Source organism: Trichechus manatus, unplaced genomic scaffold (genome assembly GCF_000243295.1).
Source record: "Trichechus manatus latirostris isolate Lorelei unplaced genomic scaffold, TriManLat1.0 scaffold00006, whole genome shotgun sequence".
Classification (NCBI taxonomy): domain Eukaryota; kingdom Metazoa; phylum Chordata; class Mammalia; order Sirenia; family Trichechidae; genus Trichechus; species Trichechus manatus.
In genome coordinates, this window is record NW_004443942.1 from 34,640,762 (window position 1) to 34,656,557 (window position 15,796).

The 15,796-nt window shown below is 39.1% G+C and overlaps 1 protein-coding gene across 3 annotated transcripts in view; it reads left to right on the forward strand.

The window, feature by feature from the left end:
- The first annotated feature begins 1,051 nt into the window (after positions 1–1,051).
- API5 (apoptosis inhibitor 5) overlaps positions 1,052–15,796 on the forward strand; it is a 29,034-nt gene continuing 14,289 nt past the window's right edge. For 2 of the 3 annotated variants that reach the window (XM_004369812.1, XM_012557154.1), the window contains exons 1-6: positions 1,052–1,287; positions 11,397–11,558; positions 12,643–12,736; positions 13,264–13,329; positions 13,897–14,048; positions 15,259–15,465. In XM_004369812.1, coding sequence (XP_004369869.1) covers positions 1,087–1,287; positions 11,397–11,558; positions 12,643–12,736; positions 13,264–13,329; positions 13,897–14,048; positions 15,259–15,465 — 882 coding nt within the window. In that variant the 5' untranslated portion in view covers positions 1,052–1,086. The remainder of the gene's footprint in view (positions 1,288–11,396; positions 11,559–12,642; positions 12,737–13,263; positions 13,330–13,896; positions 14,049–15,258; positions 15,466–15,796) is intronic. The other variant, XM_023738463.1, reaches the window with a different exon arrangement.

The window sequence follows — 15,796 nt, forward strand, 5'->3', positions numbered from 1 at the left end:
TTAATATCATGTGACTAAGGAGGTCAAGGGCTGGCCCAGGCACTGTTTTGTAATCATTTCCTATGTATATTCTGCATAACTGGATCTGGCTTTCGAATTTACCATCTATTATAACATGATCTTTCAATCTTGAATTCAGTTTTAACATTCTTCTACCCACATGCATCTAACTTTCTTTTGTATGCTTTACTTTTTTTACATAAATGTGGCAACGTATACCTATTGTTTTGCACCTTCCATTTTCTTCTTCTAAACTTGTGTCTTAGGGACTCATCAGTAAGTACTTATGGTTTCATTCATTCATTACCGTCTTGATATTAGACAAGGTCCCTAGGTGTTGCAAATAGTTTGTGCTCAGCTACTAACCTAAAGGTTGGCAGTTTCAACCCATTCAGCGGTACCCAAGAAGAAAGGCCTGGCTATCTGCTTCTGTTAAGATTACTTCCAAGAAAATCCTATGGAGCAGTTCTATTCTCTAACACGTGGGTTCGCCATGAGTCCTAATCAACTGGAGGGCAATGGGTTTATTGTTGTTTTTAAATATATATCAGACACAATCAAGTGGCCCCAATTCTTTACTCTGGCAGTAAGAAAAGATACACAAACTCTTCCAGCAAGCCAAATTTGACCCCTAGACTTGTTTAGTTTGGTGGACACTGTTTTTGTTTTTGTTTTTAATGCCATTTGAATGCTTTTGCATTGCCCCCTTGCGCCACAATTTGTTAACCTTCCTTGAATCATGAAGTGTAATTTGACTTCTCATACAGCTCTCATACAGCTCCCACCCATCATTCTATTTCTTTCCCTATCAAATCACTTCCCTAGGAAATATAAAATCGTTTAGGGGCAGAAGCGCAGTCGTTTTGGTGTTCTTCCCCTCCCCTCACCAAGAGCTCCTAACCAGACATAATCCTTTTTTCTCAGAAAAAAGAAAGCATGAGCTTATTTGATCATCTTTGCCGCTTTTTGCACCTCCAACCCTCAGAGGGCGATAAAACCCCAGACCGCACATTGGCAGTCAATGAAGGCCGCTCCCGACGCGCACGTCTTTACGTAGACGTTGGGGGCGGAGGCGTGCTGTGCGCGATGACTGGCGGCGGCGCTGGCGGTTGCTGGAGACGTAATAGTGCGGGTCGCGGACTTGGAGAACTTCCGAGGTGGTGGTGGCGCCGGCTAAGACGACGACAGCAGGAGCGGATCCTGGGCTTGTCGCTCACCATGCCGACGGTGGAGGAGCTTTACCGCAACTATGGCATCTTAGCTGATGCCACGGAGCAAGTTGGCCAGGTGAGTTCCTGAGCGGCCTGCAGGGCCCGGCGCTTCGCGGTCTCTCGACAGCGCTCCCCGCAGTGCTCCCGGGCCGGGCCGGGGCTGCTGCTTCGCCCTGCCGCGGGCTTCCAGCCGTCCTTGGCTGTCTGGTCCGGTTGGACCCGCCTCTGGTAATGTAGGTACTAGTTTACCCTGGGAAAGTGTGGCTTCTCGGGTCCCAGGCTTCTCTGCCTCCCCTGGGATCAGCCTTTTCTCACTGTGGCGTTTCCTAACTCAGCCGCTTCAGGCCCCCGTTAATTCTCTTCCCGAGTCTTGGCCTCTAGGTTTCCCTTGAGTCTCTCTCCCTCTTTCCATGGTCCGCACTCCCACGAAGACTAGATTGAGAGTTCTTCCCAAGAGGGCTAAATTTTTTTGTCGAGGCAAGAATTTGCGGTTAATTTTGTAAGAGTGCTTAGAAAACAGAAGTTCGTGATAAATCGAAAAGAGATTTTATTGAGGGTCCACGAATTTATTTATTCAATACATTATTTTAGCGCCTACCATGTACCAGGCACTGTGCGGGGAGCTGTAGGTACAAGATAGAAATATCCGTGCACTCCCGTAATGTACAATTAGCGAGCGAGAACAGTGATAAATAAGAAAGATGTTTGTTTTTCCAGTGAGGAGTGTAAAATAGGGCCGTGCAATGGAACGTGGGGGGAGTGCAGTTTTAAATAGAATTGTCTGGGAAGAGCGTTTTGCTGTGTTTGTCCCAGACACAGTTTAGCAATGTTGAATTGTCCATAAAACCGATCGCTTTTTGTGGTTATCAAGTACTGGAGTACACTGAACGTGAGGAGTTAATAAGTGATTGGATATGTGTATGTGTTCTTGGGAAAAGAACCAGGCTCTCCCTGAGGTAAACTTAATCATCGTTAAAGAAATCCTACGCCATACCTTTCAGTGCTTAGAACTTTGTGGTTTTTCTGCTTACCCATCTCTGGCATTAGAAAGTCAAAGATCTTAGAATTAAATTAATAACGTTAACAAAGCAATGGCAGTACCCCTCCCATGCCCTTTTTTGGACATGTATAATTTTGAGTAGAGCTTTTCTGAGCTGGAAAAACATTTTTTTTCTTTTTCTTTTTTTTTTTTTACGTTGAGGTCTTATTTAGCTTAATCCAGAATTGTGAATATTGACTGTTTCAAGTATCAGGTGGTTTTTCTTCCCTGCATATTTCCATTTTCGATAGGGAATTTTGCCATTATCAAAGAGAAATACATACTGACAGTCTGTTGTAGATGTGTTTCTGGTGTGTGTTAGGTCCACTGTGAAGGAGAGATTGCCTGTCCCTTAAGGCCAGATGGGAAAGCTATGGTCAGTCATAGTTTGTTTTTGTTGTTGTTCCGAGAAAGAACTAGTAGTGAAGATGTTCTCTATTATTTATAATTTGTAACTGAGTTAAGGAAGATTGTCACAAGTTGTTCAGCCTAAATTTGACTTTGTTGTACGTCAGCTGAGAGGGTTGGGTTAGGAGCTAGACCAGTGGTTATCAATCAGTTTGAAGATGGTGTATTCTTCTTGTGATTATGAGGTAATGGAATACATTGAATGTGAGGACTTGGTAAGTTTTTGGTTGTCTGTGTATATGTGTTCTTGGGAAAAGAGTCAGGCTCTCCCTGAGGTAAACTTAATCATTAAGAAATCCCATGCCATATTTTTTATGATACTGTGAAAAATACCATATCCAAGGATGTGTATCAGGAAACTTTTAGGGAAGCTTTTTTTTTCTCCTCCTCATGCCCCCACAGCTTCTTTAAAAAAAAAAATTATGATAATATACACAACAAAACATATGCCATTGGGAAGGTTTTTGAAACTGTACACATAGTGCTTGCTGTCCCATTCCCCCTCCCCATTCTACTGCTGGAGTAGAGAAAAAGATTGGCAGCCACCTACTTAGAGTGTGTTAGGGCAACTGGAAGCCAAACTGGAATTTATATGTGGCGCAGTGGTTAAGAGCTCAGCTGCAAACCAAAAGGTCAGCAGTTTGAATTCACCAGCTGCTCCTTGGAAACCCTATGGGGCAGTTCTATTCTGTCCTATACAGTTACCATGAGTCAGAATTGAGTTGACAGCAACGGATTTTTTATAGAATAATTGAGAGTTGCTCATAGTGTCTTCTTATGTTACCTTTAAATATAAAAACCATTATTAAAGAATTTAACATGATTCCCAGTAGGTGATGGGCAATCAGTGCCTTCATGACACTGTAATGACAGATCACTATTGAAGACAAATATCTCTACATAGTGAAGTGTAGTGATTTGCTCAGGCACAATGAATTCTTGGAGAACTGAAGCTGGATTAAACCATAATGCCTACATACTCTGTTCTGTTATGTAATACATTGTCTCTTTTAGAGAAAATGGCCTAAAACTGCACCCTAACAAGATTGTGGGTTTCAGGATGTTTCTGTGAATTTTAACTAACAAAGGCCAGAACCAATTTAATGGAGGGGACGCCATGTCACATTTTTTTAAGGAGAAAAACTGTTTACATTCTTGGTGTAGCAGAGCCTGATTTTCATATCAACTTATGAGATTTACAGTCAAGATTTAAGTTTCTTGGTCATGTATCTGGAGCCCTGGTGGCGCAGTGGTTAAGCATTGGGCTGCTAACCAAAACGTTGGCAGTTCGAATCCACCAGCCACTCCTTGGAAACCCTGTAGCCAGTTCTACTCTGTCCTGTAGGGTCACTGTGAGTCAGAATCGACTCAACAGCAACGGGTTTGGTTTGGTTTTGGCACTGTTCGTATTCATTAATAGTACTTCAGGTTTGTATTTTATTTCCTTTGACGACTTTTCTCATTCCCTTACTTGATTACAAAGTCTTGAGAATAAGGGTTAAGCTTTTTTTTTCTCTTTGAACTGTACCTTGCCCTTTAGTAGACATTTCTTTTTTGAAGTTAAAGAAATACATACAAAGAAGGAATAGACATACATATTTAAAAAATTGTTAACAAGGATAATCTCTGATGGATAAAGAAGAGAACTTTTACATATATATGGTTTTGTTTTTTTTTTTTTAACTATAAGGATGTATTTTCTGAAGGCAAGCTATAGATGATAAACTCAAAGTGAAGCATTACTTTAACACCTCAGACGCTTCCAGTCCCTCTGTTATCTTTCCACTTGTAGCTCCCATGTTCCACTTACTCATTCAGCTTTCCTTTCTCCCACTCTGCCTCTGCTACTCCTCCGGGTCTTCCTCTTCTGTTGTGTGTTCCTTTAGCTCTCTAACCCCCTTTCCCACCACAGTACTCGAGGCTCCTGAATAACCAAACTAGAGGAAGGTGTGGTCTGCCATTATTTTAAATTTTGTTTCATAGTTTTCTGAATTTACTTGATTTCTGAATGTAGATGCTTAATTTTATATTAAAAAAACCACCAAGCCCTGTTCAGGGACTGTAGCAGTTAGGCTGATCTAAGATTGGGTCTGTGTAACGCTTAACTCTGATTTCTTCTGTTCATTGTTTAGTACACTGGCTCTTCAAAGTGGAAGCGAATGGGCTTCAGTGGTTTATGTTCTGTGAAATAACCACTCTGTTAGTAGCTTTTTTGTGTGATTAAACTAGAATCATACACCAACCAAGTTCATAACCCTTCAAAAGTATGTGGAAGAATTAACAACCTACTTTAGTATCAAATACAAATTAGATTTATTGAGTCTGAGGAATAAAGTAGTAATATGCCTTAACTCATACAGTAGTATGTATAGTCTCTCTTACCCATTTTCTTTTTATCTGATACTTGAGAAATGCGTTTACTGAAACCACATCCTTCTCTAAAATAATGCTTTATTTCTTGGAGGCTGCATTCTAGGCCCAAATATGGCTTTACCTCACCACTAATGCATATTCATTGTATTTTGACAATTACTACCAGGAATTTTTGCTTTTAAAATATACCTGATGAATAAGGATCAAATTATAGCTGACTTTTCACAGTGAGATACCATCTTAAACCCCTATTAGAATGGCAATGATCAAAAACACAGAAAACAATAGGTGTTGGCGACATTGTGGAGAATAGGAGCCTCAGCCATTGCTGGTGGGAATGTAAAATGCTACAGTCACTGTTGAAAACAGTTTGGTGGTTCCTCAAAAAATTGAACATGTAACTACCATATAACCCGGCTGTTCTACTCTTAGGTATATGTCCAAGAGACTTGAAAGCAGCAACATGAACAGACATATGTACACCAGTATTCACTGCAGCACTTTTCATGATAGTGAAAAGGTGGAAGCAACCAAAATGTCCATCAGCAGATGAACGGATAAACAAAATGTGGCCTATATATATATATAGTGGAATATTATTCAGCCAGAAAGAGAAATGTAGTCCTGATACATGCCACAACATGGATGAACCTTCAAAACATTATGCGGAGCAAAGTTAGTCAGTCATAGAAGGACAAATACTATGTGATCTTACTTATATGAAATAAGCACATATATGGAAACCAAAAATTATTAGTGGTCACCAGGGGTGGGAGGGAGGGGAAAGGGAGAGTTTTTGCTTAGTGGACAGTAAGTTTATGTTAATGGTAGTAGAATAATTTGGAAATGAGAATGGTTGCACAACTGGAATGTATTCAGTGTCACTAAGTTATATATGTAGTAATTGTTGAATTGCTGTATGTTTTGTTGTGTGTACTTTCACCACAATTAAAAAATGTTGCTGACTTTTTACTTGAAAGTGTCTTAGGGATTTCTTTAGAATTCTTTTTTAATCAGATATTAAAGCACACAAATATACATAATTTTTAGAAATGCAGTAAAAGTATTCACAATTAAAGCTTCTTGTCAGGATCACAAATTTATTCGTCTAAAATGTACAGTTGTGTTGAAAGGAAAAATAAGCAGTGCTCTGTACTATTTGGAATATTTTATTGTGATTACAGTCCCACCTGTCATTGAATCATTGTGATCACTGAAAATACCTCTTCTACCTTGCTTCCTACTGTGAAAAGCAGAAGTAATAACTACTTAGGGAGATTCATTCTGTAAAAAGTCTTCTTAAGCTGCAGTTAGAAGACAAATTAGCAGACCATTTTATGATTATGATTAATGTTCAATGAGCCATTGTCTTGAGATGTGCTAAGAAATACTCTTTTTCATTCAAAGACCTGGAAAGGAAAGGTATCATTTTATTTTGTATTACTTGAAGAGTAATTGCTCCAAGTCTGTCAGTAATGTCTGCTAAATTATTTAATAGAACTGATGCCTACTAATAGTAGAAACTTTGATGTCTAGTTTGAATATGTTGAAATGTCAGCTTTCCAAGGGCCTTGCTGTGCTTGGGATGTCTGTGTGTGGAAACTGTAGTTAGGACTTAAATTGTACCTCTCACGGTCCTACATCTAGCAGATATTTTTTTCCCTCTTCTCTTTAATTAATTAAGGTTCAGAACACCATTTAAAAGACTGCAATTATGGAAACATGATAATTAGCACAGATCTTGTCTTTGGAGCCCAGCAGTACTGTGTTCAGGTCCTGGATCTGCTATTTAACTAGTGGCCCTGGACAAATCACTTTACTTCTTTGAGCCTTGGTTTTCTCATCTGAGAGATAGAGGTAGTACTAACACCAACTCGCAGGATTATTGTGAGACGTGTACGTAAGGCATCAATATGTCCCTGGTAGGCTTTCAATAAATGTTGCTAATTATTCCTTTTTAGTTGATTTCAAATTTTTTCTTGGGGGAAGAAGGTTTCCAAGCAAAGATTCTTTATTTAACTTTAGACAATGTAAGCAGTTTCTTTAAAAGGCTTTACAAGTAAAGCTTCGAGTTTAAGAAAATTGGATTTGTGCTATTCTGTAAAAAAATAAGGCCAGAAAACTTTCAAAATTCAAGACTTTGGTTTTATGATGTCTGTCTGGAAGCTTTGAGGCAAACCACAGGAATGTAAAGTGGTAAAGAAGTCAGCTGTGGTTTTTTTCACTTTTGCACTGAAAAGTATATAATATACTTTTAAAGTAATAATTCCTGAAGACTTTTGTGTCTGCATTTCACAAGGAAGTTAACCTTATTTACAGAAATGTATTTTGTTTGAGAGTTGGTGTTAGGTTTAGCATATCAGAAAGAGTTGTCATTTAATCTGTTGATGGAATTTGTTTTTTCTAACTATGTCAAAGACCCCTGGATGGTGCAAATGATTTGCACTTACCTAACCTAAGGGTTGGCTGTTGGAACCCACCGAGCGGCTCCGTGGATGAAAGGACTGGCAATCTATTAGGATTACAGCTTCCATTAGAATTACATCCAAGAAAACCCTGTGTAGCAGTTCTGCTCTGTAACACGTGGGGTCTCCATGAGTTGGAGTCGACTCAGTGGCAGCAGGTTTTTTAGTTAAGACAGGTTGGCAGTTATTTGAGCTTTTAATATAGTGTGGTAAGTGTGCAAATTATATTAAATCTATACTTTTAAAAAGATTTAATTGTGACCATAGCCTTTGGATATACAGAATAGTTTTTTAAATATTTTATGTACTTAGTTGAGATCATACTGTACCTAAATAATTTTGCATCCTGCTTTTTTTTTTTTAACCTTGTATAGTATTTCAGGAGCCCTGGTGGTGCAGTCATTAAAGCAATCAACTGCCAATTGAAAGGTCCAGTGTTCAAAACCACCCGCTGCTCTGTGGAAGAAAGATTTGGCAGTCCGCTTCCCTAGAGATTTACAGCCTTGGAAACCCTATGGGGAACGCTATGAGTCGGGATCAACTTGACGGCAGTGGGTTTGGTTTGATGGGGTATATTGTATTTGCCATGTCCATGAAAAGAATTATTATAAAACTAAAATTTTGGTGATTCTGTAACCCACTGGATATTTATGCCCATTGGATATTTATGCCCAAATTGCTTATTCCCATGTTGGTGGCATTAAGTGAGCTCACATATCTAAAGCGCTTAGAACAGTGTCTTATACGGAGTATAAACACTATGCTGTGTAAACATTTGATACTGTAATTTTTAAGGCTTTTCTCAGTTACTTAAGTTTTGTCTGCATGTCTAAACAGAGGCTGTATGTATAAAACCAAACGCATTGCCATCAAGTCAATTCTAACTGATAGTGACCCGATAAGACAGTAGAACTGCCCCACAGGGTTTTCAAGGAGCAGCTGGTAGATTTGAACTGCTGACCTTTTGGTTAGCAGGCAAGCTCTTAACCACTGTCACTGGGGCTCCCTCTCACAGTTTAAGAGTCTAGAAGTCCAAATTCGGGCACCAGCTCTAGGGGAAGCCTTTCTCTCTCTATTGGTTCTAGGGAAAGGTCCTTGTCTCCTTTCAACATCTGTGGGCCCAGTGTTCCTTGGAGATCTCCATATGTTTTGACATCAGTCTTCTCCTGGGTCTAGGAGATGCTCAGCGCAAGGACACCAAATCTGAAGGATGCTCTCCACTCCTGGCTCTTCTTGGCAGTAGTGAGATCCCTCCCTGTTCTGCTCATTCTCTCTCCTTTTATCTCTTGTAAGATAAAACGTGTGACTTAAGCAGAGGTGTGACTTAAGTAAGGGTGTTACTTGAGTGATATACCCTCTTGTAAAACTGTGAATCAAGATATACCCCATACTGATCCTGCCTCATTAACATATAGAGGTTAAATCTCACAACATGGATGAATCTGGAGGGCATTATGCTGAGTGAAATAAGTCAATCACAAAAGGACAAATACTGTATGAGACCACTATTATAAAAACACATGAAAATGTTTCCATACAGAAAGAAACAATTTTTGATAGTTACGAGGAAGGGGAGGGGTAGGGAGGGAAAAACACTTGCTAGATAACACATAAGTGGTAACTTTGGTGAAGGATAAGACAGTAGACAATACTGGGGAAGTCAGCACAGCTTGACCAGGGCAGAGTCATAGAAGCTTCACAGACACATCCAGACGCCCTGAAAGACTGAGCTACAGGGCTAAGACCTGGAGACCATGGTCTTGGGGGACATCTAGCTCAACTGGCATGACATAGTCTGTAAAGAAAACATTCTATATCCAGTTATGGTGAGTAGCGACTGAGGTCTTAAAAGCCTGTGAGCGGCCATCTAGGATACATATACTTGTCCTATCCTGGCTGGAGCAAAGGAGAATGAAGAAGACCAAAGACACAAGAGAAGGATTAGTACAAAGGACTAATGGACCACAACCTCCACCAGACTAAACCCAGAGCAACTAGATGGTGCCCAGCTACCACCACTGACAGGGATCACAATAGAGGGTCCCAGACAGAGCAGGAGAAAAATGTAGAACAAAATCCAAATACACACACACAAAAAAAAAGACCAGGCTTGCTGGTCTGACACAGACTGTAGAAACCCCAAGAGTATGGCCACCGGACACCATTTTAACTCAGTACTGAAGTTCCTCCTCAGGGTCACCCTTCAGCCAAAGATTAAACAGGGCAGTAGGGCCAACAGTAACACATGTGAAGGACATGCTTCATAGTTCAGTCATGTGTACAACACTAATGAGCGCACCAGCCCAAAAGCAAAGACAAGAATGCAGGAAGGGACAGCAAAACTGTATGAATGGAAACAAAACCTCAGGTGGAGAAGAGGAGAGTGTTGACACATCGCAGGGTTGGCAACCAATGTCACAAAACCATTTGTATATTAACTGTTTAATGAGAAACTAATTTGCTCTGTAAACTTTCACCTAAATCACAATAAAAAAAAAATAGGGGTTAAGATTTACAGTACATCACAAAATGGAGGATAATTACATCAGATCACAAAATAGAGGACAACCACACAATACTGGAAATCATGTCCTAGCCACGTTGACACGTAGTTTGAGGGGAACATAATTCAGTCCATGCCACTGCACCCTCTGGCCCCCAAAAATTCATGTCCTTGCCACATTTAAAACACATTCAATCTATCATAACCGAAGTCTTAAATCAGCTCCAAGTCCAAAATTTCATCTTCTGAATCATCTAAATCAAACGTGGATGAGACTTTAGGCGTATTCCACCTTGGGGCAAAATGCCTCTTCATCTGTGAACCTATGAAATCTCAACTACAAGTTATCTGTTTGCAAAGTACAATGGTGCTATAGGCACAGGGTAGGCATTTTTGTTACAAATGTGAGAAATTGGAGGGAAAGAAAGAATAACCGACACCAAGCAAGTCCAAAACCCAGTTGGACAATTTACATTAGCTCTCAAGCCTTGAAAATATCCTGTTCTTTGGGACCGTCTGGGCAAGGGCCTCATTCTCCTGACTCTGGGTGTTGGCCATGCTCTCTGGATTCTGGGTGGAGGCCCCTTAGCCTTGGCCTTACCTCCACCTTCCAGGTGCACTGGGACAGCAACTCTGTTCCCTCAGCTTTGGGTGGCCCCATTTTCCTAGCCCATCTGAGTGGCGACCCCACCCCTTTGGCTGCAGAAGACCCTGTTCTTCTGCCCTTTGGTACAGAAGCCCTGCCCCCTCAGCTTTGGGCAGCGGCACCATCCCCTGTCACACCTTAACAGTAGCCCCACGCTCCAGAACCAAGTTGGCAAAGATCTGATTCTTTGAAACCCAGGAGACTGTGGCCCCACACTTTGAGATCCAGAAGACCACAGCCCCACCCTTTGAAATCAAGAAGGCCCTGCTTCCTGTGCTCCTTCCAGCAGTTCCCCTGATCTCCGAGCTGCTCCAGGGATGATCCTTTTCTGTTCTTGGAGGACAACAGATGTAGCTCCTCTGGCCTGTTTCCTGCCTGTAGAATTTGAAGAGGCAGATAGCGTTCTTTCCTTTTGTTCTTTCTGTCTTCTTCAGTCTAAGCTGATGGGTTTTCTGCTTGGTAGTTGGTTAGATCCATCAGTCTCAGTTCAGAAACAATTCAATCCATGACAGTGAAATATCGGTATGTTAACAAACCTATTTGCTTTTTCCAACTCAAGTCGTCCTACTCCCTTTCCCAACTCACTATTTGGAGAGGGATCAGAGGGCAGGGAGGTAGATGTACAGTTTAAGCAGTAAAAACTCCAAAATAAGCTGTATATTTTATCTTTTGTAATTTTTTTTAGTAATTTAATGCAGACTCAAGTTATTCACAAAATTATGTTTCTGTTCTCCTTCATTTCTTCTTTCAGCATAAAGATTCCTATCAGGTGATACTGGATGGTGTGAAAGGTGGTACCAAGGAAAAAAGATTAGCAGCTCAGTTTATTCCAAAATTCTTTAAGCATTTTCCAGAATTGGCTGATTCTGCCATCAATGCACAGTTAGACCTCTGTGAAGATGAAGATGTATCGGTAAGTTTATGATTGAAACTTTTCAACAAGCTTTGAAATGTTTCTCTTAAAATTCCTAGACTTTTTTTCTGTGTAGCTAATGTAGTTAGAATATTGATAATATCAGCGCAGAATAAAGTACCGCCATGTGATCTGGCATAACGTCACACCCAGGTTTATAATCTGCATTTGAGAAAATGTATTAGCTCTTTTGCCCCATTTCAACTGTGAAAAGTGCATAGTTTTGCTTATCTGTTAAAAACAGGTTGTGGCTCAAATCTTTTTCTAGATTGATGTACATTGTTTATATGAAATTAGACTATTGTTCATTTTCAGTCAGTTTGTGTTTGCTTAGTTAATTAAATACTTAATAATGTTACATCAAAAAACATAACTTCACACTTAAATATTTTACATGACAGAAAAAATAATTGGTCTATGTAATAGTTGTATGTGATTGCTAAAATCGGAAGAAATAATTTTTCTTAGACTGTAATTCAGTGGAACAGAATTAACCGTTAACGTATCTGACTGTTAATACAGGTTTCTAAGTATTTTCAACTATTAGCTACTGGTTTTTCAAATGAAATTCATGAACCACCAACATTCCATGCAAGATTTTTGGATATAAACCCTACATATTTTTATGTAAAACTCAATAAACCAAAATCAGTATTCGGAGTTAAGTGCATAGAAGATATTCATAAATGTTACATTAAGTAGTCAGTATGAAAAATTATAAAATAGTTACTAAGCCACAGTAGCTATTCTTAGGGTTTATAGTATGGTATACCCGAAGACAGTAAAGCCTCAACTGTTGTATTTGCCATTGTTTATAATTTCAAATCTGTCTACTCCAGTCTCATATTTAAATTCCCTTTCCACCACATTTTGTTTCAGTCATTCTGTGAAACTTGAATATCAAGTTAGAACAAGTAATTTTTAAAACATCACTAGTAGAAAGCTCATGTTTTATATTTTTGTGACTCATACCTGCCCCTTAGTTATGGTTTCTCTGTAGTTGTAGTTTTCTTAGAAAGTTAGGTTTGTTGTTTTTTAAAATGAAGATAGTATTTGGTTAATTTTTGTTTTAAATCATGCTTAGATTCGACGTCAAGCAATTAAAGAGCTGCCTCAGTTTGCCACTGGAGAGAACCTTCCCCGAGTGGCAGACATACTAACCCAGCTTTTGCAGACAGGTAGGTGGTTTTATTATTACTGCGCCCTTTTATCTAAATGTAAGTTCGCTCTGAAATGTTAAATTCAGAGCAAAATGTTAAATGTTATTTTTAGGGGTTTTTTTGTTTGTTTGTTTGGCTAAAGGGTCTGCCTCTGATAGAGATTAAGATTATTGTCTCCATTCAGTAGTTTGAAGCCTGACTTAACTCCCCAATTATGTAATTCCTAGTGTTGTACTGTTTTGATTTTAATTCTGTTTATAAAGACATAATGACTAGATGCTTTTGGGAATGTTTGATGCATCATGTTCCCCCCTCCCCCACTTTCCTATAGTTTCTTACTTGTACCATCTTAACATAAAGGTTTTCCAAGTGTGCCAGATTCTACCCTTAAAAGGGGGATGTATTTTCTTGGTACTTTAGAGAATTGCTTAGTTACACATCTCCTCTCAATGTAATCTTTTAAGAAACTATGTTGAATCTTTGAAAATGAGGCAGATGATATTTCTAATTTGTTTTATACATTGTGGCACTTTTTCCTCATCCAGATGACTCTGCAGAATTTAATTTAGTGAACAACGCCTTGTTAAGTATATTTAAGATGGATGCAAAAGGTAAGGCCAGTTCTTATTCTGAATTGTGTTTGATGTCTTACAAAGAATTAGGAGTTTGGCATTATTCATTAAGGATAAATCCCAGATTTTAGTAGGTTCTTTTTTATAAAATACAAGTTTGGTGTTCACCCAGAGATCTATTTCATATACATTCTAGGTATTTTGGAAAAAACCTGCTTAGCTCTCAAGATGTGGCTCCAAAAAGCAGCAGAAGTAATTGCGAGAACAGATTAAGCTTTTCCATTAGAAATCTGTTGGAAAACTCCCTTTGCTACTTTAAAGAAATTCTTCCAAAATACCTGGATTTGATTCATTATTAATAATGATAAAAAAGGGAAAGTCACGCTCAAGCTGATTCTGTCTCCATGACCAAAGCATGTGATTTCTATATTATGGTTGGATCTGTATACATTTCAAATTTATTTTTACCAATATTGGTCGTATTCAGATTTATCAACTCATTTGAGAAGAAATACTATAAATTGAGTTAAATCGAAATACTTCCCATTCTGTTACTCTGCATACAATATAGAATTGACTTGCTACACTTAACTTTTTTGTGTCCAGGGACTTTAGGAGGCTTGTTTAGCCAGATACTTCAAGGAGAAGACATTGTTAGAGAACGAGCAATCAAATTCCTTTCTACAAAACTTAAGACTTTACCAGATGAAGTCTTAACGAAAGAAGTAGAGGAGCTTATACTAACTGAATCCAAAAAGGTAAGCTTCAGTCATCATTTGTAATGTCTCTAAAGCAAAAGGACATGTTTAAAATTAGCAGTATTTATCAGTGTTATATGTGCCTTGTGTGTAAATGGCATATCCCATTAGAGCCACTAGAGAGCTTCTTCAGGTTTCTTATATTGTACTTAGCACTGTGGCCACTTGTAATGATGAATGGGTGTGTTAATTTAAAAGGATATAATCACATTTAAATCCTTTGTGTTGTTATCCTCAAAATGTATGCATCCTTCAGAACTCTACAAATCACCTCCTTCAGGAAACTTCTTGATCCCCACTTATATCTTAGGCTATTCTCACATCATACCCATTGCTGTCAAGTCAGTTCAGACTCATAAGCAATCCTATAGGACAGAGTAGAACTGCCCCATAGGGTTTTCAGGGAGCAGCTGGTGGATTGAAACTGCCGACCTTTTGATAAGCAGCGTGAGTTCTTAACCACTGTGCCACCAGGGCTCCTGTTCTCCCATAGTATCCTGGATTATTTCATCATGAAATATATTATCACATTGATTCTACCCCATGAGTCTGTCAGCTCTTCAAGAGCACAAGACCATGCTTATTTGTCTATGCTCCCAGCTTCTGGCATAATTACAGATGCTAAGGTTTCATAAGGTATGTTACAGCTAACTTTTTATGCATAAAGTGGCAAAGTTTGGGAATGATTTACTTTTTTTTAATACATTCAAGAAGATTCAGAGTTTCTTCTGTAATAGCACCATTCACTTGCTTCCTGATAAGATTTCTTCAGTGAGAGAAGGAACAGCTCTTCAGCTGGGAATATCATTATCAGTTCCCTAAAGAGCCTTTTTAGACATCGTTTTCCTAATCCCCGTGAAATTTTAATATCACAGATAGGCTGTATATCTGTTTATGTATTGCTTGTGTATCTGTGCTTTATACATAAACAGAGTAAGATTTTCCAAGAACCAAGTCAGAATCAAGTCAACGGCAGTGGGTTTTTTTGGCGGGAAGAGTGATGATATATTGCCCCAGTTGAAAAATACATGGCTAGTACTCTGAAGGTAAATTGATTGAAGCTAGAAATCGTCCTTTTCATCAGTATGTCAGAAGCATTAATATCAAACTGAGTTTAGTAGCTGAAATAAATTTGCTACAGTTTCAGTATTGATCTTTTTTCCCACTCGGGCACTAAAGATACCATCTATTCTGAATTGTCTCTTTGCAGGTTCTAGAAGATGTGACAGGTGAAGAATTTGTTCTGTTCATGAAGATACTATCTGGGTTAAAAAGCTTACAGACAGTGAGTGGAAGACAGCAACTTGTAGAGTTGGTGGCCGAGCAGGCTGACCTGGAACAGACCTTCAATCCCTCGGATCCCGACTGTGTGGACAGGCTCTTACAATGCACTCGACAGGCGGTGCCCCTCTTCTCTGTAAGCTGCTCGTTTTACATAGCTAGTATTTTTATTACTATATTACCTTAATACATTGGAGTAAATGTTTGCTTTCAGGGGACAAGAGTGAGGGATATGAGAGCCCAAAGCAGCAAGAAATTTCTTTAATGTCTTCCTTAAAGACTTTTTTAAGATGTGGAAATTATGCATTTTTATTTTATATTACCACTCATCTAAAATACTTCGTTTAGTCATTTAACTTTTTTCCTTACATTTTCTAGTAGATTGTTGCCGTAGGAAAATATGCTCTTCATCTCTGGCTTTGTGTTTCTCCTGGCAGTGAATTTTCTGGGATGTGCATACCTCAGTT